The sequence below is a fragment of the Anabas testudineus genome, chromosome 24, assembly GCF_900324465.2.
Source record: "Anabas testudineus chromosome 24, fAnaTes1.2, whole genome shotgun sequence".
Lineage (NCBI taxonomy): Eukaryota > Metazoa > Chordata > Actinopteri > Anabantiformes > Anabantidae > Anabas > Anabas testudineus.
The window spans coordinates 19,154,436-19,181,787 of NC_046632.1; the positions used below are offsets into that span (position 1 = coordinate 19,154,436).

General features: G+C 40.6%; 2 protein-coding genes across 5 annotated transcripts; both read right to left on the bottom strand.

The window, feature by feature from the left end:
• Positions 1-304: 304 nt before the first annotated feature.
• LOC113149223 (NACHT, LRR and PYD domains-containing protein 3-like) lies at positions 305-27,063 on the bottom strand. Its single transcript, XM_026341174.1, has 8 exons — positions 26,913-27,063; positions 25,029-25,323; positions 21,874-23,683; positions 21,594-21,767; positions 20,900-21,073; positions 20,704-20,750; positions 18,674-19,104; positions 305-453 (listed from the first exon to the last, which is right to left on the bottom strand). Exons 2-8 carry the CDS (start codon positions 25,303-25,305, stop codon positions 313-315), a joined length of 3,054 nt encoding a protein of 1,017 aa, XP_026196959.1. The 5' UTR covers positions 25,306-25,323; positions 26,913-27,063; the 3' UTR covers positions 305-312.
• On the bottom strand, positions 1,296-10,975 carry LOC113149217 (NACHT, LRR and PYD domains-containing protein 3-like). Of its 4 annotated transcripts, none has more exons than XM_026341161.1 (11): positions 10,822-10,975; positions 10,324-10,372; positions 9,608-9,895; positions 6,451-8,251; positions 6,185-6,358; positions 4,142-4,315; positions 3,873-4,046; positions 3,614-3,787; positions 3,128-3,301; positions 2,946-2,992; positions 1,296-2,719 (listed from the first exon to the last, which is right to left on the bottom strand). In XM_026341161.1, exons 3-11 carry the CDS (start codon positions 9,882-9,884, stop codon positions 2,193-2,195), a joined length of 3,522 nt encoding a protein of 1,173 aa, XP_026196946.1. In that variant the 5' UTR covers positions 9,885-9,895; positions 10,324-10,372; positions 10,822-10,975; the 3' UTR covers positions 1,296-2,192. The 4 variants fall into 4 exon arrangements, with proteins under 4 accessions (XP_026196946.1, XP_026196944.1, XP_026196943.1 ...); XM_026341159.1 differs by having other exon boundaries at positions 9,608-9,892; positions 10,324-10,464; XM_026341158.1 differs by having other exon boundaries at positions 10,324-10,464.
• Positions 27,064-27,352: the final 289 nt, after the last annotated feature.

Below are 27,352 nucleotides of genomic sequence, written 5' to 3' on the forward strand. Positions count from 1 at the left end.
TCATGTCCATCAATATGATTATTATAGCATCAGGGTAGTAGTAGATTTATTGTGTGTTTAATCTATTTATTAAGCGCGCTTCCCATCACACAGAATAACAGCAGTAACACACACAGTCACAAACACAGATTCACACTGAACTGAACGCTGAACATAGTCTAAGGTCTGGGTCTCATCCCAAACACAGACCCATGAAGCTCAGTTCACAATGAATCATAGTTATTTACTGCAGAATTTAACAGTAAAGCAAGACGAGTTAGTACAAACAGGAATATCATGACTAGAACGTATTTCTGCAGCTGTCTTCTGTCATCACTGTCCCCTACAGGAAGAGAGTCTCTGTCCAACACTGAACACAGACACTGAGGAACCAGGCCGAGCCTTGGACCGAAACCCAAATCCAGGGTAAAGACGTCCAGTGAATGTGGTGTTGAAGGTGTGAAGGTGGATCAGTTTGCCATTAAAGACTCCAGCCAGCAGTCTACACTTGAACCTCCTTCTGATTCCTCTGCTATTTGAACATCACCTTCATACTCGACCTCCCAGTAAGAGCGACCAGACCGTCAGACCATTTACACACAGCAGCTGCCAACTGTCAAACCTGTCTGGATGAACAGGATATTCAAGATTTAAGATCCCAAAAACTTTATTAATCCCATAGGAAAATTGTTTTGTCTTGGTTCTCAAATCAGACAGAAAGAAAAGGAACCACCACGAGGTCTTAAACCTTAAACACTGTGAAGAGCCTTGAGATGACAAATAAAACTGAATTGAATTGAACCAGAATACAGAAAACTAAGGTCAATGATTATAGTCCAGGGTGGAATGACAACAGATATATCAGAAGAAATTTTCATATTGAGGAGTAGTACAGTTTGATGGTCTCAGGTAGAAAGGACCAGATCGGTGGTTCGATTCCCGGCTGCCATGTCATCACTGCTTTGAGTACCAGTTAGAAAAGTGCAGAACATTTAGCTCCTGTGGTTCTCTGTGGAACATTTGATGTTGATCAGTCTCTGGCTGAACGCGCTCCTCTGTTCAACACACTGTGCAGTGGGTGGGAGGGATTGTCCAGGACTGAGAGGAGTTTAGACAGCATCCTCCTCTCAGCTACATCATGTAGAGGGTCCAGCTCCACCTCCAGAACAGAGCCAGACCTCCTAATCAGTTTGTTTAGTCTGTTAGTGTCTGTACGTCAGCTGAAACTCTGTAGAAGTTAGTGATGCCACAGGACAATGAACCAAAACACACAATAGAATGACTTCAGAAAAACAAAATCCAACTTCTGTCCAGACCTCAACCCAAACGAAATGTTATGGAACAACTTGAAGAGAGTCACACATGACACGTCCAAAGAATATGACACAGCTAAAGCAGTTCAGCAGGAAGAACGGGCCGATGGGTTTGGTAGTGAAGAAGACTGTTTAAGATAAGTAGGACACGGTGGATTTAAATATTATTTATTTTTTAAAATTCATTATTATGCTCTAGAAGTAGCAGAGGCTAATGGTCCATCCTACTGATTGAGTTATTGAAAAATTTGTAAATGAGTCCTTGTTTTTAAAATGCTCCTGTTGAACTCAGAATCAGTTGCTTACAGACAGAACTGTGACTAAAATGTAGGCCAGCTCATGAGGTGTCCCAGCTGCTGGGAGATGGAGAGATACAGTAGATCAGTGTTATTTCTAACACTTATTGACAAAGAGCTCATTAAAAGATACTGTTTTGGACAAGAAATGTTGATTTTTTTCACAGATCATTTTCAGGATACAGTACTGTTAACAGTGATTATTATGTAAAATCACGATGTAATTCAGGTATAAAACATAAATGGTGACCTGGTATATAAGCTGTGCTCTTGTTGTATTCCCTTCAAATGTAGACACATGCAGTAGTATTATCTGTTAATCAGGTGTTGAATATCAGTACATCATGTGCTGCCTGCGCTCCATTCTTACTTACAATAAGCAGGACACTGTTAGCGCTGGAATGAACACCACTACAACCACCAAGATGATTATCTGCATGTGCAGGTTCAGCTCCAGGTAAAAAACATCTGTTTTTCTATTTTAAATATTTTGGGAAAACTTATGTTATTTTTTTCACAAAAATGAATTTGATTGGTCACAAGCAGTTAAAAGCAAATTAAAATAATATGAAATAAAATCAGCTGCTGAAAGAGATTCTCAGACCTACACATGACACAGATACACTGACGATTCATTGTGCACAGCAAACCCAGGATACAGAGGTTCAGTGAATGTGGTGTTGAAGGTGTGGAGGTGGATCAGTTTGTCACAGGACACTCTGTAGAAGGACAGAGTCCCAGCAGGACAGTCCAGGTACACGGCTACTCTGTGAGAGACCGAGGAGGAGATGAATGTTTCTCTGTTATTGTGAAGAACAGAGTAACCAAGAAGATCAGAACAGTCCAGGCTCCAGGACTGATCGTTCTTTCCAAACCAACAATCATGACTGTCTCCTCTCCCTCTGGTTCCTCTGTAACTCACTGTTATGTAAACTCTTTCTCTCCACTCGACCTCCCAGTAACAGCGACCAGTCAGGCCATTACTACACAGCAGCTGGAAACACTGGTCAAATCTGTCTGGATGATCAGGATATGACTGATAATCATCCACGTGTGTCACCCTCCTGTTGTTGTCAGACAGTCTGAGGTTTCTGTTGACTGTGTTTAGGTCCAGTTCCAGTTCACAGGCATCTGATGAAGAGAACAGGACACAATCCAGATCTTTTAGTGACCCGAGGAAAAAAAAACTCTGCAAAGTCTTTTTCCCCATCAGAGTGAAACAGTTATGAGCTTGAGTTTACCTGATTTGTGGAAGTGGATAAAAATAAAGAAGCCTCATTTCTGCCCTCATACTTCAAGAAATATAAAAGCCAATGAGAAACTGTGCAGTAACGAATCAAGCTTAAAAGACACTTACATTTTCTCAGACCCTGTTTCAGTCTCTGCTTCCCACCATGGTCCAACCTGGAAGAAGAGACAAAGTCTGAATTAACACCATCAACCTTCACTATTATCCACCTGTGAATATTAACCAAAGCTCCTCAGTTAATTCGAACAAGACAGAGAAACTCTCTGAGAGTGGCTGTTATCTGGTCATACCTGAGAGTCTTCAGTTTCCATTTGGAATTCTCCAGTCCAGCAGACAGCAACCTGACTCCTGAGTCTCCTGGATGATTGTAGCTCAGGTCCAGCTCTCTCAGATGAGAGGGGTTGGAGCTCAGAGCTGAGGCCAGAGAAGCACAGCCTTTCTCTGTGATCAGACAACCTGACAGACTGAACACATACATTACATTAACTTACATTCATTTAATTAGGAGACTTAACTCTAAAATTGACATTTAAAACCTCATGAGTGGATTATTTTATGGGTTGTAGGATAATTTGTTTTAGACCACACACATTTGAGTCTAGATACATGTTTATAATATCAGGTTTCTCTGTTCTGATTCAAAACATTTTATTGGTAACAATCACCTGAATCAGCTACTTTAATATTACCACGATACTAAATACAGGATCATAACTTTCAGTAGATAGCCTCAAAAGTTTCCATGTCCATATCACTGAGTTCAGTGGAATTCTTACCTGAGAATTTCTAATGTGCAGTGTTGCCTCTTCAGTCCAGCAGACAGCTGCTTTACTCCTAAATCCTGTAGGTTGTTGTCCCTCAGGTCCAGTTGTCTCAGACAGGATGACTGTGAGCTGAGAACCGAGGACAGAGCGTCACAGCCTTTTTCTGAGAGGTTGCACTCACTCAGTCTGGAAAAGATTTTTAGCCAGTCAAATTACACGTCACCTTTAAAAAGTGCTAGCTGGAAGAGTTTTATAACAGATAAAACCTGACCTGAGGGTTTCCAACTTGCAATATGGGCTCTTCAGTCCAGAAGACAGCTGCTTTACTCCTGAATTTTGCAGGTCATTGTTGCTCAGGTCCAGTTCTCGCAGACAAGAGGACTGGGACCTGAGAACTACGGACAGAGCTTTGCAACTCCTTTCAGAGAGATAACAGCCACTCAGCCTGTAGATGTTTTTTAGAAACATGACAAAAATATATATAATACAGCTCATGTTTTTCTGGTTAAACTTCAAACAAACAAATACCTGAAATCTGACCTGAGATTTTCCAGTCTGCAGTGGGGACTCTCAAGTCCAGCAGACAGCAGATTCACTCCTGAATCCTGCATGCTGTTGTTACTCACGTTGAGTTCTCTCAGACTACTTGACTGGGAGCTGAGAACTGTGGACAGCACTTCACAGGTTCTGTCTGTGAGTTTACAGCCACTCAGCCTGAAGTTTTTAGCCAACACATCAGATACATCAATTTACTGACACTTACTGGATTAACTCCAACATCCCTTAAAATGTTCAATGTGGTATCTCCGGTCATTACACTACTAAGGCCACCAACGATTTTAAATTAAGAAGACATGAGCCTTCTTTTCATGTTTGATTCATAGTACAATAAGCCATATTGTCTTAATAAGAAATCCTAAACTAAGTCAGAATACTAAACCAACTTTTACTACAAAAGATGGTTCATTTTATTTAAAATAAAAATTGATGATTGATTGATTAATATTATTTTTTCTTCTAACAACATTTGACACAAAACTCTTTGTGAGGCAGTTTTTTAACCAACAAATTCCAAAATGAAAGTTGTATATTGTTTTCATAAGGGGCTGGTGCAATGTGGATTGGGTGGCAGTTGTGGGAGGGTGCCTCGATGACCCAATCCCTGGACAAGTATTCTGGCTATTAGGACATGAAAAGTCACAAGCTTAGGCTCTGGAACCCAACTTCTTGAGAGAGGTTGCATCCTCTTCTGCTCTAGGTTTGCCTGCAGTGGTGGCTGTAGAGGGCTTGCTTATAGCTCCCCAGCTCAGTGGCCATGTGTTGGAATTTCCCTATTGTATGAGAGAGTTGCTTCCATGCACCTTCGGGTAGGGGATAAGTCTCTCACAGAGAGACTGAGTGTAAATGGATCATGTTCTCCACCTCCATTGTCCATGCGGCTTCTCTGAACTGTGGTTGTATAGTCTCTGGTGCCTGTTATGGCAGCAACCCCTGAACCAGGTGATGGACACCAGAAGTAAGGGATGCCGTCAAGCTGAAGGAGTCTTATCGGGCCCGTTTAGGTTGTTGGACTCTTGAGGCAGCTGATATGTATTGGCAGGTCAAGCATGCTGCAGCCCGGGTGTTCGCTAAGGCAAAAACTGATTGAGTTTGAATGAGTTTGGCGAGGGCATGGAGTCATTGGTTAGCCTCAAAAGGATTCTCCCAAACCCTTTGATGCCTCAGGAAAGGGAAGCACTGCTCTGCCAATACTGTTTACAGTGGAGGTGGGGAGGTGCTGACCTTAACTGGGGACATTGTCGGATGGTGGGAGCAATATTTCAAGGATCTCCTCAACCCTGCCAAAATGTCTTCTGCAGGGGAAGCAGAGCCTGAAGACTTAGAGGTGGATTCGTCCATCCGTCTGGCTGACATCACCAAGGTAGTCGGTAAGCTCCTTGGTGGCAAGGCACCTGTGGTGGAAAAGATTCGACCTGAGTACCTTAAGTCTGGGAATCTGTTTTAGATGACCCCAGTACACCTTTCTGGAGAGGTGTTCTTAACATGTCCCTTCAGGAGGAGGAGCTGGGAAGGACCCAGGACACGTCAGAGGGACTATGTCTCACGGCTGGTGGAGCTTGAAGCGGTGCGTGGGGAGACGGAATTCTGGGCAACCTTGTTTAGACAGGGGGCTGTGCTTACCTGGATCCGGATAAGCAGAAGAAGATGGATGGAGGATGGAAGTTGTGTATCCTAATCATAGACACACCACTCCAAGTGGCCTACTGGTGGTGTAGTTTCACCACTTTGGTCCAAAATGAAATATGTCATAAAACTATTCTGCTGCCATGTTCAGACATTGATGGTCCCAGATAATGTCTAATAGATGGGTGATCATTGTGCTTTTTCTTGAGCACCATTTTGAGACTGACTTATTTCCCTTGTTATAAAATGTTTCACCATAGGATGGATAGATTTGACACAAGAATTCATGATGGCAAGAAAATTAATCCCAACAACTTTGTTGACAATTCTTTTTATAATATGTAAAATATAATGTGAAAAAATGTAATTTTTTCTGAAGTTAAAAAGTTTAAACCTGACCTAAGACTTATCTGTGTATTGCGTGGACTCTTCAGCCCAGCGCATAATAGCTTCATTCCAGAATCCTGCAGATTATTGTTACTCAGATCCAGTTGTGTCAGACTACATAACTGGTAGCTGAGAACTGAAGACAGAGCTTCGCAGCTTCTCTCTGACAGGTTACATCCACTTAATCTGGTGAGAAATTAAACAAAACAAAACAAAACAAATGAAACCAAATACAAACATAGAATCTGACTTGTCTGGATTTACAGACATGCACTTACACAGCTTTGTTGGAGACTTTGACCACTGGCAGCAGCCTCAAAAGAGCCTCCTCTGAAGCAGAGTATTTATTGAGGTCAAACACGTCCAGATCTTTTTCTGATGACAGTAAGATGAAGACCAGAGCTGACCACTGAGCAGGAGACAGTTGGTCTGTGGAGAGACTTCCTGATCTCAGGTACTGTTGGATCTCCTCCACTAGAGAATGATCATTCAGTTCATTCAGACAGTGGAACAGGTTGATGCTTTTCTCTGCAGACAGATTGTCACTGATCTTCTTCTTGATGTACTGGACTGTTTCCTGATTGATGTCAGAGCTACTTCCTGTGTGTGTCATCAGGCCTCGGAGGAGAGTCTGATTGGTCTGCAACGAAAGACCGAGGAGGAAACGTAGGAACAAGTCCAGGTGTCCATTTGGACTCTGTAAGGCCTTCTTCACAGCACTCTGGTAGAAACATATCCGTTTACTTATTTTTCTAAGGACTTTAAACTTCAAGGATGGTGATTGTTCTTTTTCCAGCAGATTGATCTTAGACTTGATGAAGGTCAGATGGACATGAAGAGCAGCCAGAAACTCCTGAACACTCAGATGGACGAAGCAGAACACCTTGTCCTGGTACAGTCCTCTCTCCTCTTTAAAGATCTGTGTGAACACTCCTGAGTACACCGAGGCTGCTCTCATATTGATGCCACACTCTGTCAGGTCAGATACATAGAAGATCAGGTTTCCTTTCTGCAGCTGCTCAAAAGCCAGTTTTCCCAGAGACTCAATCATCTCCCTGCTCTCTGGACTCCAGTGTGGATCTGTCCCAGCTCCTTCATCATACTTGACATTCTTTAATTTGGACTGAACCACCAGGAAGTGGATGTACATCTCAGTCAGGGTCTTGGGCAGCTTTAGATCCTCTTTGGTTTTCAGCTCATCCTCCAGAACTGTAGCAGTGATCCAGCAGAAGACTGGGATGTGACACATGATGTGGAGGCTTCGTGATGTCTTGATGTGGGAGATGATTCTTCTGGCCTGCTCCTCATCTCTGAACCTCTTCCTGAAGTACTCCTCCTTCTGTGGGTCAGTGAACCCTCTGACCTCTGTCACCATGTCAACACACTCAGGAGGGATCTGATTGGCTGCTGCAGGTCGTGTGGTTATCCAGAGGCGAGCAGAGGGAAGCAGGTTCCCCCTGATCAGGTTTGTCAGCAGCACATCCACTGAGGTGGACTCTGTAACATCAGTCAGGACCTGATTGTTGTGGAAGTCCAGAGGAAGTCGACACTCATCCAGACCGTCCAAGATGAACACAACCTGGAACTGTTCAAACCTGCAGATTCCTGCTTCTTTGGTTTCAGTAAAGAAGTGATGAACAAGTTCCACCAAGCTGAACTTTTTCTCTTCCAGCACATTCAGCTCTCTGAAAGTCAATGGAAATGTGAACTGTATGTCCTGGTTGGCTTTGTCTTCAGCCCAGTCCAGAGTGAACTTCTGTGTTAAGACTGTTTTCCCAATGCCAGCCACTCCCTTTGTCATCACTGTTCTGATTGGTTCCTCTCTTCCAGGTACAGGTTTAAAGAGGTCTTCTTGTCTGATGGTTGTTTCTGGTCTGTCTGGTTTCCTGGATGCTGTTTCAACCTGTCTGACCTCATGTTCATCATTGACCTCTCCAGTCCCTCCCTCAGTGATGTAGAGCTCTGTGTAGATCTGGTTCAGAAGGGTTGGGTTTCCTGCCTTAGGGATCCCCTCAAACACACACTGGAACCTCTTCTTCAGGTTTGACTTCAGTTTACACTGACTCTCAGTGTGATTGTCTGAATGGATAAAGACAAACAGACATCAATAAAATCATGATACAGTTTTTTGAAAAGTGTTCATCTCACTGAACTGTCACATTCTGACTGGTATTATAATATCATATTTTTAAGAGACCTGATCAGCCTGATTTGATAGATTAGAATATGGACCTAACGTGATTTGGGTCCTGGGTCAGGTCTTGGATCTTTGGAACCAATTAGAAACATGAAGACCTCTAATGTAAACCTTCTTGAGAGGTTTTCATGTATTTTTTCACCAGATTAAAACATTCAAATGAACCACAAGATGTGTAAATAATGTCAGGGAAAGAGAATGCAGTTTTACCAGTGTAATTTAAAATACTACATTCAGAAGGGCTCATACAAAGGTTGGTGTAAATCCACACTTGATAATAGAATATCAATACATTGCTTAGTTATGTGAAATCATTGTGGATTCTCCTGCAGTTAATGAGGGGAAATCAGAAGTTGCCAATGTCTGTGAATATTCCCTAGGAAAGTCCAGCTCCCACTGAAGAACAACAACCTGCTTATACAAGTTCATTTCAGTTCATTATTCACATAAAAATATTTGGGTAATGACATTGATGCTCTTTCACACCATTGCACCAAACTAGTGTAGCATACATTAAACTGCATTTATTTTCTCAGGACCACTCACTCATTAATAACTCACTGATGATCATCATCACGACTTTGTTTGGGATCAGTTAAGATTTTGTCTACTGCAACACCTGTGTCCTGTACTGCATAGTTAACCTGGATAGCTGCGTGATACTGTTGATGACTTGATGTCCCAGATCTGTTGGTTCTTTCGAATGATTGTTGAACTTGTTGCCCCAGCAACATATCTGCAATGTAAAACCTGCTTGGGTGCAGATTTAACAAATATCAGATTAAAATCAGGCTGGAAGACGAAATCTCACTGTGGATAATTTAAAGTCTGATGGAACTTTGTGGGCCTAAATCATTTCACAATGTCCAGCATTACTTGTTTTTATACTGGAACTGTCTACACTGAGGTGTTAAGAACAGACGCCAACAAATTCACACGAATGTTGCTGATTTCTTAGTACAAGGAGCTTAATGGTATTGTATGAACAAATTGTCTTTGTTTTGGAGCAAGTCATCCAACCTAAGCAACCATATAGGTCCATTGTCCCAACCCTCTCATTTGATGCATAGTACTATGGCCTCTAGAGGTAATCTAACTAAAATACATTACTGTTGCTTGTAATAACCTGTTGTCTCCACATGCACCTGTTAGAAAAAAGAAGACTACTGAATAAAAAGAAACTTTCTGCAAGTCCACCTGTCCTTGTCAAAGTATTTGTCATTATCTTTGTAACTTACCTGTGGGTTTGGAGAAAGTGTCTGAGAAATTCTCCACTAGATCATTCTTATCCATCTTTTCAAGAACCATTTTAGCCACTTTACAAGTGTTTCTACAGTAGGTCTGGACCAGCTGAGTCACTGTTTCTGGCCTGTCTGCATTCTCCAGTCGACACTTTGGGATTGCTGGGAAGTCTTCTAAGGCCTCCTTTTGGTACAGGTACCACTTGAATTTTTTAAAGTCCTCATCTCCTAAATCCTCCAAAGTGCGCAGAAGGTCCACTGAACATGTCGTCATTGTTTGTCCTGCTAAGAACCAAAAGGTTTGACAAAAAAAAAACCTGTATTTAAACAACCACTACACAACTAATTGTACCTCTCGTTTAATTTTCGACCACTGCTGAACATTGCTTAACTTGATTAGCAACAGATGCCAGATTATATTAGAAACAACATCAAGAACAAGGTTTGTAGAAGTTTAAAAGTGTTTAAAATCGACTTTATATGAAAAGTTTGATAGTGTACTCCTTGGTGAAAGTTTCTGGTTCTGTAGAAACCAGCCCATGAGTTCAAAGTTTGTGCTGAAATGATGTGTTGTTGAACCTCAGGGAGCAAGTCCTTGCTCAGGCTTGGTCTAAACACCGCCTAGGATGACTCAGTTTGCACATTTTCAGACTTGCAGCTTGACTTTCAGACTTCGCACTATGATCTACATGGTTTTTCAGTCTCACACCTACCTCAGAGTTACTGATGAATCTTTAATACAAATTCCTTGCAGGTTGACTCCTGGAAAAGAGTTAGATGGAGCTGTTTGATAAGATTCTCCTACACAAAGTAGAAGTTTTGATGGTGTGTTGTAGTTTTCTGGAATTGCCTTTCTGAAATATTAAATGGTGTAAAATTTTAAAAGCAGAAAACACTTTATGGAGGTTTTCTGTCTATGCAAGTTTTCTAGGTTATAGCATGCACACTAAATGTGGTTTGTCTTCACCCTATAATACGACCTACACACAGCATGAGATATGTCCCTGCCAACTGTCAGACAAGTTCTGCATTCTTTAATAATATGAAATAATACTTCAAGATTATTAAAACTAAAAGAAACAAATTAATATTAAACAGACAATCACCATCTAAAAACATTGTTACTATCTTGCCAAACAGTGATAAAATACAGTGTGATCAAATCAGGCATCACCAGCTTTCGTTGGAAGGATTCTCACCTGCTGAATCACCTGCTGAATCACCTGTAACGAAAAACTTTGGACAGAAGAAGCTGCTCATTCTCCCCCACCAGTCCTGGTTTCTGAAAGCATTTGATCAGGGTCTAAGTCTAAAAAATTCTGTGACATTAAAACCCATTTAAACTGTGGTAGAAACCACCAGTGTCAGAAAAACCATACATCAGAGCATTACAGTGACATACTCAGAGAGGAACATGGCTGTTATTGGCTGTTATCGGTGTGCAGCACTTCCCTTAATACAAAACACATTTCTCCTTGATAGCGATGAAAACAGACTAAACCTTTAGTTTCAGTTTTTATTTGCTTTCTCATGTAAAATGTTGCAGTGAAGGAAGGAGGACATACTGTGTGTCCAGGAGACCAGGTACAGGAGTATGGTATGCCCAACTCATGGAGGACATAACAAAGAAGGGAGTTCACACAGTAACAAAGTAAAGAAGTCATTTATTCATAACAAATCAAATTGATAAAGTTGTGTCAAGTAAGCAATCAGTGACAAAATCAGGGTGATGGATGCAATTGAAACCTGCATGTTACCATAAACAGAACAAACTAATCAACCAAACCAAACTATGTTTGTACGCCTTCCAGGAGAGAGACCCATCTAGGAAGTTGTCCAGCTTTTCTAGACTCCATGCAGGTGTTGGCAATCCCCATTATATCATCTTTGCCCTTAATATGGTGTATTTCAAGAGTATAAGGCTGAAGAAACAATAACTAGCTAATTAATTGGTGAATGCCATTCTGCACACTGGACCAGATGAATGCAAGTGTCTCCTTTTTAGTAAGTGAATAACTCAGTTGGTGACAATTACACTTGCTTCAACTTCCTGTAAGAGAACAGCTCCAGCACCAACATTACTTGCATCTATGTGTATTTTAAAAACTTGTCCAGAATCAGGAGCTGCAAAGACAGGGACATAACAGATCAGTCTTTACAACCTGACACAGGGGAGACCAGACAAACAAAAAAAGAGTATTTCCTTAAAAGATTTGTCAGTTGTGAGACTGCAGCAGAAAAGCTGCAACAAAATCTGCAGTGAACAACAAGGTGAAAGAGTCTCAGACAGGGAAGTGGTCATGTCCCACAGGTAGGATGGGAGTTAGAAGAAAAGGAGAAATTCTAGAGCGAGTTAGTTGATGTGATACAGAGCACCCTCAGAGGTGAGAGAGTGAGGATTGGTCCAGATTTTAATGGTGAAGGGAACAGATGAGATGAGATTGTGATGGACAGGTTTGGTCTTCAGAACGGGAACACAGAAGGACAGATGGTGGTAGACTTTGCACAAAGGATGGATGTAGTGAATACTTTCTTAGGAACATAAGGTGACATATAAGAGTGGAGGTAGAAGCACTTAGGTGGACGAGTATTGGTAAAAACATGGTAAATGGTAAATGTTCTGCACTTATATAACGCTTTTCTACCTAACTGGTACTCAAAGCACTTTACACTGCATCTCATTCACCCATTCACACACACACCTGCTACCAGCCTTCCTCCTCTGCCCTGTTCCCTGTTGTTTTGTGTTGTCCTTTTCTCGTTAGCTACTTTGTGCTCTGCTGTTTTTAGGTTGTTTTATGTCGTCACTTGGTTTTCGTGTTTTTACCAGTTTTTTTGTCGTGTCCTTTTGACACCACCCCCCTTAGTTTCCTGTTTTGTGAGTTTTTCTATAGATAAATCTGGTTTCCGTTCACCACTGCCTCGTGTCTTCCCTCTGCAAATAATGCACAATTCAAATGGCATCCAAGAAAAACTGATCAGATCCAGAACAAACAGTCCCAAAGAGAGGGAAGAGAATCTAGAGTTCCTTAAGGCCAGAAGATCATAAAAAAAAATAAATAAAAAAAACAGTAAAATACAGTTCATGTCCACATCAGGTCAACAGTGAAAAACAGGAGGCAGATCTAGAGAGCAGAAACAGTTTCCAGGTAGCAGGAGGTCAGATCAAGTGTTAACCAGCATTATGTAGTGAGACACAGAGTACATAGACACTGCTCTAACAAATAATTATGAAGAATTATGGTGTAATCAGTAACTAGTCCCTAAAAGGTTGCTTCGGGGCTCTGCTCCATGCACTTCATCATTATGGGGAATACAGGGAGCAAGCAGGGACCTGCCAAGCCTCTGTCATTGACCACGCAGCAGTTTTAGACTGGTACATCTGTAACTACTGTACATGTAGTCAATTACTCTAGATTTCTATTTTCTTGTACTTTACTTAGGTTTCCATTTGATGGTCCTTGTCTACATTCCAAGAGAAGATTTTACTGCACTGTTACTATTTATGTCATGTTATGTGTAATAAAGATTTTAGATCCTAATCACTTGGAGCCTATGAAACATAAGCGTTTTAAATAAATAATTTGGGCTTTGCAAAACTTTACAAGAATTTTTCACATTATTTTGACTTTGAACACAAGAATTTATTAATAAACCAAGAAAATAATTAACAGATGGATCAATACTGAAAAGATTAATTGCAGTTGAAAACGATGCAGTTCAAATTGAGCTGCACTAAAACAACTCCGACTCTTCCAATAGTTAAAAGTTGCTGATGTAACACAATACAGAGTCAGACTCAACGTACTGCAAAAACAGCAGCTACCGCTTTCTGAACGACCTGTGCACCTGTGTAAGTAGTGACACCACAAAATGCCCCCAAACACTGTAAAACACGGTTTCAAGCCTTCGATGTGGCCTACGCAGTTTAATAGACCACATACCAGTTCAGCTACAGTTAGCACACATATGCATGAAAATGAATAGAAATGAAGCTCTGAAATGTAAAAATGTTGCTACACGGACTTCACACACTTGGAAAAACTAAACTTCATCACATAAAACAAAAAAAGAAAGAGACCAGAGGAAGTTTATAACTTCACGGGAATCTGTATGAGGAAGTGAGGGTCACAAACATGGTGAGATCAGCAAGTGATGTTTCCTGTTACAATGCAGAACACTTCCCTTTATAGAAAGGAGGCCAAGCCAGGGGCAGATCTACTGGTGCTACATTCATCACAACATGTTCTGTACACATGTTGACATTTGTTGATCAGGATTAGTTCAAACAGAGTTTTAATTATATTTTATTTGAGTAGCGCCAAATCACAATAGAAGTCATCTCTGGGCACTTTACAGTGTGTAAAGTTTAAGTCCTTACAGAGTACAATTGTTTGCCTATTGCCTAAAGCTTGCTCAAATGGGATTGTTGGGTTTTCTCTATAATTTTTTGTATAAATATTTTCTGTAAGGTCTTAAACCTTAAACACTGTAAAGTGCCTTGAGATAACTTCTGTTGTAAATTGGCGCTATACAAATAAAATTAAATTGAATTGAATTGAATTGAATTTAAACCCAACAACCCCACTGAGCAGCACCAGGAGACAGTGGAGAGGAAAAACTCCCTTTAGAGGAAGAAACCTCCAGTAGAACCAGGCTCATAGTGGGCGGCCATCTGCCTCGACTGTTTGGAGTGAGTGGAAAGAGAAGAGAGAAAAGAACAGCAGGCAATAAAGACATATTATAGACAATAACAACAAGCAGCAAGAACATTGGGCAGATGAACTGGATTCTGGAGATGTACAGCTCCAGGCTGAGGATACCTGCAGAAAAGTACAGTATAGAGAGAGAGGGAGACAGAGAGGAGGAAACACAACTACAAGAGAGAGAAGACACAAAGTTAATGACATGAAATGGTGGCATTTGCATTGATGTAGGAGAAAGGAGAGAGGAGAGGAGCTCAGTGTATCAGTAGAAGTCCCCCAGCAGACCAACCTATAGCAGCAGAACTAAGAGATGGTTCAGAGTCACCTGATCCATCTCTAACTATAAACTTTATAAAAAAGGAAAGTTTTAAGGGGATACTAGGCTCAACAGAGCTATGGTTGGAATACAGAAGGCCGTGGGCTTGCAGGCGTGGCCCCACAAAGAGCAACCCTGGTGCTGGTCCTGAGCCTGAATAAAAATGGGAAGGTTGCGACAGGAAGGGCACATGGCGTAAAAAAAAAAACAAACAAACAAAAAAAAAAAACACATGCCAAGTCAACATAGGGAACATGTTTCCCCTGAAGGGACAAGCAGAAAGCTTGAGGAGGCTGAGATGACCTTGTGCTGTTCATACTGCTGAGACAATTCCATGATTGGTTGTAAGTGGAAAGAAATCAAGTCGTCATGACTCAACGGATGGATTTGTACATTAGTCCGCGAAAAAAAGACTGACTAAACTGGATGTAATGAAACTACAAAATGGAACAGCGTAGCACATGGATTGTGATTTGATTTCTACATTTGGAAACTCTAGGAACCACAAGTAAACCTGCAGTCTGAGAACGGAGAGTTCTGCTTGGAAGATAAGGAACTATGAGTTCTTTAAGATAAGATGGAGCCTGATTATTAAGGGATTTATAAGTTAGGAGAAGAATTTTAAATTCAATTCTGGATTTAACAGGGAGCCAATGGAGAGAAGCTAACGTTGGAGAAATATGATCTCTCTTACTAATTCCAGTCAGAACTGTGGCTGCAGCATTTTGGATTAACTGGAGGCTTTTTAATGAGTTATTGGGACAAGCTATTAATAATGAATTACAAGTCCAGTCTGGAAGTAACAAATGCATGGACTAGTTTTTCATCATCACTTTGGGACAGGATGCTCCTAATTTTAATGTTTCTCAGGTGAAAAAAGGCAGTTCTAGAGATTTCTTTGATGTATGAAGTGAAGGAGATATCCTGATCAAAGATAACTCCGAGGTTGCTTACAGTATTACTTGAGGCCAATACTAAGTCATCAAGGGGGAGAATGTGATTAGTTATTAGTGTCTGAGATTTTTAGGACCAAACTGAATAACCCATCTTTTCTGAATTTAGGAGAAAGAAATTCATCCAGGCCTTTATGTCTTTTAAGTAGCTTGATGGTTGATTGATTAGTTTAGAAGTATAGCTGGGTAGAATGTGAACCCGAATTAGTTCACATTACTTAAAAATCGCGAGGAAACTCGTTGCCTGAACATGTTGAGTTTTTACACAAACAGAAACTTAACACATTAAGTACTGTTAATGTAGAACTCTGAATGCTGTAGCCAAAACAAGTTTATATCAGTAGTCTTTACTCAAAATCATCCAGTAACATGAGTTATCACTACTTAAATACCTTTTTATAATTTCATTTTACCATTTTCAGAATATAATGGAGAAAAAAAAAATATATACATTTTAAATTCCAAATATTTTGTTGGTCTAATGAGACACTACACTTCAAATGTGTTCCTGCAGCATTAGGAAACTTAAACACCAACCAAGACAAGTAAAAACAGGAATTAAAACTGCTTGGTAGCATCGAAAACACATTTGTAGATGAAATATGAAAACACAGCATTCAACAATTACCCTTATAAATAGCTGGATACAAAGGCAGTTAGTTTTTGTTGGTGTTAATTCTGCTATTGTTACGAACCGACTAACGGGACCAACGAGTAAGAACAAAAAGGATATATTTATTAACAAAAAGGTCACACTAACAAACATGAACAAAGTATCAACATAAAACTGTCAGCAGCGAGTGAAACCACCCGCCGCGAGGGATGTTGAACCCAATTAAGATGCCAGTACCAGAATTCGTGGTTGAACAAGCTCTTTATTATAGATTATGAATGTATGGGTAGGAGTCTGATTGCAGGAACCGGGTAACCAGAGTGCGTGGATCTATGGATAAAGAGAGGAGAGCTGATGATGAAGCAGGGGTCGGGAGCAATGGTGAGTAGCCTGTAGAGGCCCAGGGTCAGCGAAGAGGTTAGCCAGGCACAGTGTGGTGTAGCTGGTTGGATTAGGTCCTTCTCTTCGTGTGCACACAACATACAGACAATCCAAGAGAAGGCCAGAGAGAGATCACGCAGATATACAAGGTACACGTCCAGTACTCACTACAGTCATCCACAATCCATATTCAAAAGGTGGAGATCCGGTACTCACAACAGTCGTCCTCAATCAGTATTATAGACAGGGGTAAGAGCTGGAGAGCAGGTCCAAACGAGAGCAGGGGTCCAAAACCAGGAAAGGCAAAGAGAATCAATACACGGTCTTTCTAAGGAACTGGCAAAACTCAGGGTTAAGAATACGGTCCGGTCTGTAACACATAAGCAAACAAGATAACTAGAAATGCTGGAAAGTCAAAACACAGGGTCAGGACAATCTGGCAGCTCTCTCAGGGGAAGATTCAGAATATAAAGGGAGCTGGCACCAGGTGAAATCAATGAACACAGCTGAAAGAGATTGGACAATTAGAAACAAGCTGCCAGCAACAGGAAAGAAAAACAGGAAGTCAGCCACCAAACTAAAAGCAGGACAGGAAGCCCTATAGGATCATGACAAAAATACTGTGGAAACACAGGCAAAAACTCAAACTAAAACTCTGACAACATACAAAGTACCAACAAAAAAAAAAACCACACACTAATGCAGACATGAAACTAACAGACAAATAAATGTACAAAGTGACAAACCAAAATCACTGCTGAAGGCAGGCAAACGGGAACAAACATACAAAACTAACAGGACAAAGTAACAACGAAAAACGCTGCATAAACGCAGTTTTTCAATTCAAACTAACTAACAAACAAAACAGAGGTTCCTGACGGACAAACGAACAAACAAACTGACCAGATTCGTGGAGCATGAATGACAATCTACAAACCAGCAATGAACTGAGGACTGAGGGGTGCTTATAAAACAGAGGGAGTAACAGGTGAACTGAGTTTGTAATTAGTCCGGTGAGTGAGAGTGGAGGCAGTCCATACAGGGGTGTGGCAGGAGAGTGAGACAGAACAAAACAAAACCAAACCAAAAGACAGGGCCAGAGGGAGGAACTGGAACAGCTATGTGATTACATTGAGAGGCGGTTCTTATATATTAGCCCCCCTTATTAATTTTTAATATGTTGACCACCCACTCTGATTTCAATAATAAACATATAGTAGAATTATCACCTTTCCGACAGTTTCAACAAAAACAAAAAAAAATCATAAACCTGTAAAAGTTTAATTAATGAAGAGCTGCTGCATTGTGCATTGTACAGTGTACAATATACTAACCTATAATCAGTCCCTGTGACCACTGAAAATAAAGCAGCCATCTCACAGTAGACTTGACATAGCATTAGATTACATTTCAAGCTGGTTTTTCAATGTTCAATGTTCAATGTTCAGTGTTCAATGTAATTTGGGTTTTAGTTTTAGCCAAATATGAGAAGTACCTGCTGGATGAACTGGAATTCAGTGGAGCCACCATTTTAATCCAATGGATTCAATTTTAATGTGTGATGGTAATAAAAAAAAACAACAACAACACAGAGACAGTCAAAGTTGGAGAAAAAAAGTTATTAAATGAACACTGTTACATTTATTGTAATGTAGTTATTATTATAATTATTATTATTTTTATAGTACACTCCCTTATTATTTAACAGACTATAAGGCTTATTAAGAGACGCTGACTGTGACCTAATTATGAATATTTATTGCTCATCACACTATTTAAATATGTATGTTAGTTACCTCACATGTCTGATGACATGACTGTCCTCCGACTGACTGCGTTTACATGCATTCAAGCAATCAGCTTACTCAAAGAAACCAGGCTTCTCAGGCAATGGGGTACGAGTTTACCAGCAGCGGATTGGATCCTGATATATTTCTAGACAAGTGCAACATGAATTGAGACTAAAATAATCATTCAGTATAAAAATCATTTTACAAAACTGTTCAGAGAAACTGAGGAACCACGTGACCAGAGTCTAAACCCAGCATAAAGAGGTTCAGTGAATGTGGTGTTGAAGGTGTGGAGGTGGATCAGTTTGCCAGAGGACACTCTGTAGAAGGACAGAGTCCCAGCTGGACAGTCCACATAGACTGCTGCTCTGTTAGAGACAGAGGAGGAAGAGATGGATATTTTTGTGTTATCATGACAAACCGAATATCCACCATCGTCAAAGCAGCTCAGACTCCAGGACTGATCATTCTTTCCGAACCAACACTCCTGACTGTATCCTTTCCGTCTGATTTGTCTGTAACTCACTGAAATGAGAATGACTCCGCTCCACTCGACCTCCCAATAACAGCGACCTCTCAGGCCATTACTACACAGCAGCTGGGGCCCCTTGTCAAATCTGTCAGGATGATCTGGATATGGCTGATAGTGCTCCACATATGTTACTGTCCGGTTGTTGTCATACAGTCTGAGGTTTCTGTTGACCGTGTTTAGGTCCAGTTCCAGTTCACAGGCATCTGATGAAGAGAACAGGACAATAAAGGAAAAGCTTGGAAAGCTTTGTATTTTATCAGGATGGTTTAGCATTATTAATGTCAGATTTGTAGCTGAAAGATATTCACAATCAACCATCACATATATACCAATAATCTGGATTTTGTTAAAATGAAATCTTGTTGGACTAATAGCTCTGGATGCCCAATTTTTCAGGAATTCAAGGATTCAAATCTATCCATACATGTTCCCACTGGGTGGAATTATTACCATCTCTGTCCCCCAATGATCCGAAGCCGGTAAGCAACCTGATAAACTGTGTTGAAGATAGTAAGAGCTGGTAGTCCAAACACTTTCTTCAATTATATGACAATAAAATGTTGGTTCTAGGTCCTCCAGCTGAGACAGAGAACCTATTCTCATCGACAGGTGAAATACAAGAAACTTTTTAAATGTAGATCTTAACTTTGCTTTTTGAGGAAATGAGGAATTGGATTCTAACATCTTTCCATACACATGGATAAAAATAATATTTTAATCCCAGATAAAACTGTCAAAATCCCATTTAGTCAGTTAGTTTATCCAAAGCGACTTAGAATGTACAAGGCCGAGACAGGGTATACGTACACTTAAAATGGCGTTAACATCAGAGCTATAGGTTGGTTTGGTCTGAAAATTGTATGGAGGCAAACTGCATTTACATTGCTATGCATGTAAGGATAAATCTAGTGAATGAGACTTTCCACTACAACTGAAAAGCTGAGAAAACATTGTAAAAGTTGAGTTAATGTCAGAGTTGATTATTGTACTTGTAATTGTAACTTGAGTCATGTCAACTGATTCTATCTGGAGCAGAAACAGTAGGTTCTACAGTTTGTGTCCTTCTTGGGGGATGGTCTTCACACATACTCAGTCTTTTGTCCACCTATCGACCCGGTTCTTTACATTTGTGAAATGAAGCTAAACTGGAAGAAAATGTGAAAGTGAAATGTCAAAGTTATTCTCGGTGGTTAAAAAAATGCCAGTAAATTTAGTGCTAATCAATATAAGTACAGTAGTAAGCAAGTAGTATAATATTAAACAAATTAAATATCCATATTTACCATTTACCATATAGGCATTTTATTCAAAACTGCTATAATTTTCTGTAACTTTATTCTGCTGTTACAATCGTTAAACATACTGCAGGTAAAGAACAACAACGTGTTTGTGCTTTTTCTGAAGAAACCCTGTCAGTGTCTAAAATCTGATATAGTTTACAGATGGATTTAAAGTTACAAATATCCTGCAGGAGAGCATCATGCTTTATTTTAATATATAACTTAAATATAACTGGATTACGCATCACTGCTCCACCTTGTGCCTGAATGCACCATTGCAACCCATTCCTCAGGAAAATTTTAGGGGGCGTTAGCAAGACGGCTATGCATTAAGTACATCACAGTGGGGGGTCGTGACTGGTGCAGGGGGGCTTAGTGCGTTCGTGCCAGAGTCATGCAAATGTCATGCAGGGATCAGGCAGGATTCCCAGGGTGCCCATGCTTTTTCTTGCCACTGTATATAAAATGATTCCTTTATTTTATAAATCTAACTTAACATGTGCAAACTTAAAACACACTCACACTTCCACAGACCAGGTCTTATCCACTGGGGTCCACTATGGTCCACTCTGGAAGAAGGAATAAATTCCAATTCAACTTCACACACCTTCAATCACATTGATCATTAAACATGAACCAGAGTTCCTCAATTAGTGAAAAACTGTGTGAGTACTGCCTGTGTCTGTACACATCTGAGTGCCAGTCTGGCAGGCCATACCTGAGGTTGTCCAGTGCCCAGTTTGAATCCTCCAGCCCAGCAGTTAGCAGCTCCAATACTAACTCTCCTGGATGATTGTAGCTCAGGTCCAGCTCTCTCAGATGGGAGGGGTTGGAGCTCAGAGCTGAGGCCAGAGAAGTACAGCCTTTCTCTGTGATCAGACAGCCTGACAGTCTAAACAGACACACACACACACACACACACACACACACACACTTACACGTGTTTTTATTATATGCCATACATTATAACCCCCCCAATTGACACTGAGAAGTTAAGTTATTAACCTATTAGCCTACTCATTCCTCCACTATTTCTAACCTTGTGCAATCCTTAGTTCTGAAAAAAGTAAAATTTTCTATCACATATATACCTAGGTTTTTAATTTAAAATGATTGCAAATCATTGCAGTCGTTTTAAATTGGCACCAGTAGTCCACTGCTATGTGTGTTTAATAGCATTTAAATACAAATAGATAAACAGTAATCTGTGGACTATGGTGGGACATATGTCTATCTCTGTGGACAGACGCAGACATAATAGACTTGTGGATCTCTTATTTCCTCACATCACACACACCCGATCAATTTGTGCAGTGGCGATGTTCTGGTCTCTGCTGACTGGCCAATCTGGACTCCTAAGTCAAATAACCTCTTCAGAACAATTAAATTAAATAAAAGTGCTTAATCCTGACCTGAGAGCTTTTAGTCTGCAGTGCAGACACTCCAGTCCAGCAGATAGCAGCTTCACTCCTGAATCCTGAAGGTCGTTGTTACTCAGGTCCAGTTCGCTGAGACTAGAGGACTGAGAGCCGAGAGCTGAGGACAGAGTTCCACAGCTTTTCTCTAAGAGGTTGCAGCCACTCAACCTTTAAAGGGAAACCAGGAAAACAAAAGAGTCTCAACTAAAGGAAATAAATAAAACAATAAATATTCTAAATCTAAACTAGACTGTTACAGTATATGTGAATTTACACAGCTTTGTTGGAGGCTTTGACCACTGGCAACAGCCTCAGAAGAGCCTCCTCTGAAGCAGAGTATTTCTTCAGGTCAAACACGTCCAGATCTTTTTCTGATGACAATAAGATGAAGACCAGAGCTGACCACTGAGCAAGAGACAGTTGGTCTGTGGAGAGACTTCCTGATCTCAGGTACTGTTGGATCTCCTCCACTAGAGAATGATCATTCAGTTCATTCAGACAGTGGAACAGGTTGATGCTTTTCTCTGCTGAGAGATGTTTCCTAATTATATCCTTTATGTACTGAACTGTTTCCGTATTGATCTGTGAAACACTTTTTCTCTGTGTCATCAGGCCTCGTAGGAGAGTCTGGTTAGTTGGTAGTAAGAGACCAAAGAGAAAGCGAAGAAACAAGTCCAGGTGTCCATTTGGACTCTGTAAGGCCTTCTTCACAGCACTCTGGTAGAAATGTGTCAGTTTATGATTTTGTCGAAACACTTTAGACAATTTTGACCACTGTGATGTTGATTGTTTTACTGACATCAGGTTCACTCCAGAGTTGATGAAGGTCAGATGGACATGAAGAGCAGCCAGAAACTCCTGAACACTCAGATGGACGAAGCAGAACACCTTGTCCTGGTACAGTCCACTCTCCTCTTTAATAATCTGTGTGAACACTCCTGAGTACACTGAGGCTGCTCTTATATCGATGCCACACTCTGTCAGGTCTGATTCATAGAAGATCAGGTTTCCTTTCTGCAGCTGCTCAAAAGCTACTTTTCCCAGAGACTTAATCATCTCCCTGCTCTCTGGACTCCAGTGTGGATCTGTCTCAGCTCCTCCATCATATTTGACGTTCTTCAGTTTGGACTGAACCACCAGGAAGTGGATGTACATCTCAGTCAGGGTCTTGGGCAGCTCTCCTCCCTCTCTGGTTATTAATTGTTTCTCCAGAACTGTAGCAGTGATCCAGCAGAAGACTGGGATGTGACACATGATGTGGAGGCTTCGTGATGTCTTGATGTGGGAGATGATTCTTCTGGCCTGCTCCTCATCTCTGAACCTCTTCCTGAAGTACTCCTCCTTCTGTGGGTCAGTGAACCCTCTGACCTCTGTCACCATGTCAACACACTCAGGAGGGATCTGATTGGCTACAGCAGGTCGTGTGGTTATCCAGAGGCGAGCAGAGGGAAGCAGGTTCCCCCTGATCAGGTTTGTCAGCAGCACATCCACTGAGGTGGACTCTGTAACATCAGTCAGGACCTGATTGTTGTTGAAGTCCAGAGGAAGTCGACACTCATCCAGACCGTCAAAGATGAACACAACCTGGAACTCTTCAAACCTGCAGATTCCTGCTTCTTTGGTTTCAGTAAAGAAGTGATGAACAAGTTCCACCAAGCTGAACTTTTTCTCTTTCAGCACATTCAGCTCTCTGAAGGTCAATGGAAATGTGAACTGTATGTCCTGGTTGGCTTTGTCTTCAGCCCAGTCCAGAGTGAACTTCTGTGTTAAGACTGTTTTCCCAATGCCAGCCACTCCCTTTGTCATCACTGTTCTGATTGGTTCCTCTCTTCCAGGTACAGGTTTAAAGAGGTCTTCTTGTCTGATGGTTGTTTCTGGTCTGTCTGGTTTCCTGGATGCTGTTTCAATCTGTCTGACCTCATGTTCATCATTGACCTCTCCAGTCCCTCCCTCTGTGATGTAGAGCTCTGTGTAGATCTGGTTCAGAAGGGTTGGGTTTCCTGCTTTAGCGATCCCCTCAAACACACACTGGAACTTCTTCTTCAGCTTAGACTTGAGAACATGTTGGCACCCGGAAAGAATCTCTTAATTAATAAAAAATAAATGATCAGACATATAAATTATATCATTTTTAGTGTAATTCATGTTCAGTTTACTGGACTGTCAAATGCTAAATGGATGGAAGGTGTTATGGAAGAGCCATTTATTAAAACTGAACAGCAACCAAAATGTTATGGGTCTGCTTTATAAATCTGTGATTGTTAGGATCAGTCTAAACCTCCTTCAGAGATTTTTAAGTGTCATTTCACCAGATCCAAACATGGCTAAGGTCCTACTTGTTTGGTTGTACCTTCAAGATATCTCAGCAGGGACAGGTTTCTAACACTCACTGCCACTCCACTGGTGTCCCACAATATTCAGTTGTTGGTCCTCTACTTTTTGCTGTCTATAATATATCTCTAGGTTTCATTATCCAGTCACGTGGCTTCTTGCGTCATTGCTATGTTGACGACACAGAGTTCTTTCTATCCATTCCACCTGATGACTCCATTGTCTCATTATGCCTCTCTGCATGCCTCTCTGTCATCTCTGCTTTGATGAGAGGCATCCTCAACTCAACCTCTCCAAGACAGTTCTCATCTTTTCTGCGAGACCTTCAATACAATACAACATCAGCAGCAACATAGGGTCTTCAGCGATTGTTCCAACTAAGTCGTCCAGAAACGTTGGGGTGATAATTGATGTCCTACTGAGATTAACCGACCACATCTCATCTGTATCAAGCAGATTTGTCCCTTTTAAACATCAGGAAGATCAGATGCTACCTTTCGGACTATAGAGCACATCTTATTGTTCAGGCTCTGGTCATATGTCGTTTGGACTAATGCAGTGTCTTACTGACAGGGTTACCAGCTGCTCCATCAAACCTCCAGATGATCCAAAATGCAGCAGCACGTCTCATTTTTGATCAGTAAAAAGGACATGTTACACCACTGTTCAGATCTCTGCAGTGGCTTCCAATGTCTGGTGGGTTATTCCCCAGACACAGCAAAAGCTCCTAAGCTAAGCTCTTCAGTTCAGTCGTAATACACACGCTTTAATGTTTTCTTCTTGACTTTTGCTTGCCCTGTACCTCATTTGTCACCTTGAAAGTGTAAATGTAGAATAAATGATAAGATTTACTAGCTATTCTGACTGGAAGCACAAATCTGTAACAATGTGCAAAACAAAGAAAGAAAATCTCATTGTTAATTCAATTTACCAACAAAATTAGTATTTTCCTTTTCCTTATATTAAAAAACCAAAATAAAACTGTGTGGAGTGTGGAAACATGCACATGTAATTTAATAGGATGGGACCTACCTTAAAACAGTCCACCTGGTTTTAAACCCTCTTTTTTCATAGTATGATAAAATTTTTATGACTTACCTGTGGGTTCTGAGTTGCTGTTAATGAAATTCTCCACAAGATCATTCTGATTAATCTTCACCAAAACCATTTTAGTGACTTTAACAGTGTTTATACAGTAGGTGAGAACCATCTGATCCACTGTGTCCAGTCTGTCTGCATTCTCAAGTCGACTCTTTGGGATTGCTGGGAAGTCTTTTAAGGACCCTTTCTGGTACAAATACCACTTGAATTTTTTGAAGTCCTCATTTCCCAAATCCTCCAATGTCTGTAGAAGGACCTCTGTAAGTGTTGTCATCTTTTTTCCTTTTAATATCTAAAAGGTATGGAAAATAGTCTGTATTTATATGACAACTGCCCATTTTATCACCACTGAACATAGTTGATTCAGAGCAGTTCAACAGTGTGATCAGCATCTGAAATATATTATCGTGTTGGAAATACATGATAGCAGCTGGAAATACTTTTTCACAGTTATTGGTTAGTCTACCGATTGTCCAGCTGTATATCCTCTTTGTAACATAACCAGAAGTTCAGACACAATTTATTATACCATTTTTGGTATCTAAATAGAATAGGTGATTAGATATAAAGCTAACCACTTTTCCTTGGGTTAGCAGACAAAATTAAGTGCAAATAAACCAATGAGCCAAAACGAGCAATAAAGAACTATTAAAATAAATCTTTTACTATCTTCATTAAGTAATAGAGTTTAAGTAGGTTTTTACTATTCTGTATATTGAATTACAGTACATTATGTTAGATGCCATATACCCTTTACCTTACTGTGAGATATTAATGCAAAATGCTGAAACTGGAGAATTCTAAATATATTAAATAAAATCGACACTCGCGCTGTCAACAGCTGAACTGAACTTAATTCACAAACTCCACCACAACATCCACAAATCCATGCTTAGCAAACTGGCAGGTTCCTAGTATTTTCTGCCTACTTGCCAACTACACCCACACATGGTTCAAGTTTGGTGATTGTGTATCAAAAAAACAAATCTTAAAGTGAAGCAATCCTGCGATTCTGTAAAAACTGAGGTTTTGTTTTCTGGAACCTTGGAAAATTGTGCTTCCGGTGTTTAAGCAACATGTCAAGTGAGAAACCAGGAGGAAAACACACTGGACAGGTATGCAGAACTAACACTGGTGTCACCTGGTTTTCACAGTGCTGACGATGGTAATGAAAAATGATGCCGTCTTTGTAAACACACATATGAAGACGATGAGCAAAGGCTCACTTGAAGTTTATGTTTATGCATTTTGTACAGAACAAACACTGCTAACCTTAAAAAGGAGCCAAATAAGTAACAGCGTGTTTTATGGACACTCATTTTTTGACAGTCCCTAATTTCTCTCCCTCTCCAGTTTGTGTTGTGAAACGCTGCTTTCAGTTAATTAGCAGAGTTCCTGAGAGTCCAGACCTGGACTCCAGTCCAAGTTTCATGTGTTCATTCGCTTTTTAATGTAAAACGACAAATTAAAAGACAACATACAGGTTTAAATACAACACAGTTAGGATTGAGGAGTGATTTTATGCATTTTACATGACATCATGTACATATCATACTACAGTTATTTAGTTAACCTGTCCTCAAACCAAACCATTGCTATTACCACAGAGATATATTTTCATACTTCAACGGTTTGATACTAAAAGAATTATGAGATGAAAATGAGCTAATAAGTAGAAACACTGAAACTAGGAGCTGAATGTAAATGTTCTGTACTTACATAGTACTTTTCTACCTAAGTGGTACTCAAAGCACTTTACACTGCTTCTCACACACACACACACACACACACACACACACACACTCCCATGATTAGCAGACAACAGCTCTACCTATTGAGCCACAGCCGCCCCACCTGTATTTTCAAACGCCCAGTACTCACCTGCTGTCGTCAGGACCTTTTATCGGTTTGTTCTGTATTTCATTGAAGACATAAAAGTTGGTTTGTTGCTGACTCTCAGACTTTTAACTCTTAGGCTAACTGCTACTACTACTACTGGCTAACTGCTAGCTACTAGCAGTTAGCCAGCTAGCCAGCTACATCACGTGATCACAGCAGCCTGTGGAGCACGGGTATGATCTCTGTTAGCTGATTGGCTGATTCTGTTAGAAGCCATATGATTGGTTGAGTTTCAGATCAGAGAGTCTGTGAGAAGAAGGTTGAAAAGATCTGAAACAGTGAAAAACTGAGCTGAAGGTTTAAAAAACACCAGAGACGGATTTACAACCCTGAAAATAATAAAAAGTCATATTTCCCCCCACATAAATAATCAGCTGTGTCAGCCGCTGGGTTTCTGGGGACATTGCACAACATGTCACTAA

Coding starts and splice junctions, on each gene's coding strand:
- LOC113149217 (XM_026341161.1), bottom strand. CDS start 9,884: ATGACGACATGTTCAGTGGACCTTCTGCGCACTTTGGAGGATTTAGGA. Junction 4,047..4,141: donor TGCAGACTGGAAAATCTCAG/GTCAGATTTCAG, acceptor AAACATCTACAG/GCTGAGTGGCTGTTATCTCT. Junction 3,302..3,613: donor TGCACATTAGAAATTCTCAG/GTAAGAATTCCA, acceptor GTATGTGTTCAG/TCTGTCAGGTTGTCTGATCA.
- LOC113149223 (XM_026341174.1), bottom strand. CDS start 25,305: ATGACAACACTTACAGAGGTCCTTCTACAGACATTGGAGGATTTGGGA. Junction 21,074..21,593: donor TGCAGACTAAAAGCTCTCAG/GTCAGGATTAAG, acceptor GTGTCTGTTTAG/ACTGTCAGGCTGTCTGATCA. Junction 19,105..20,703: donor AAGACCTGGTCTGTGGAAGT/GTGAGTGTGTTT, acceptor TCTCTTCATCAG/ATGCCTGTGAACTGGAACTG.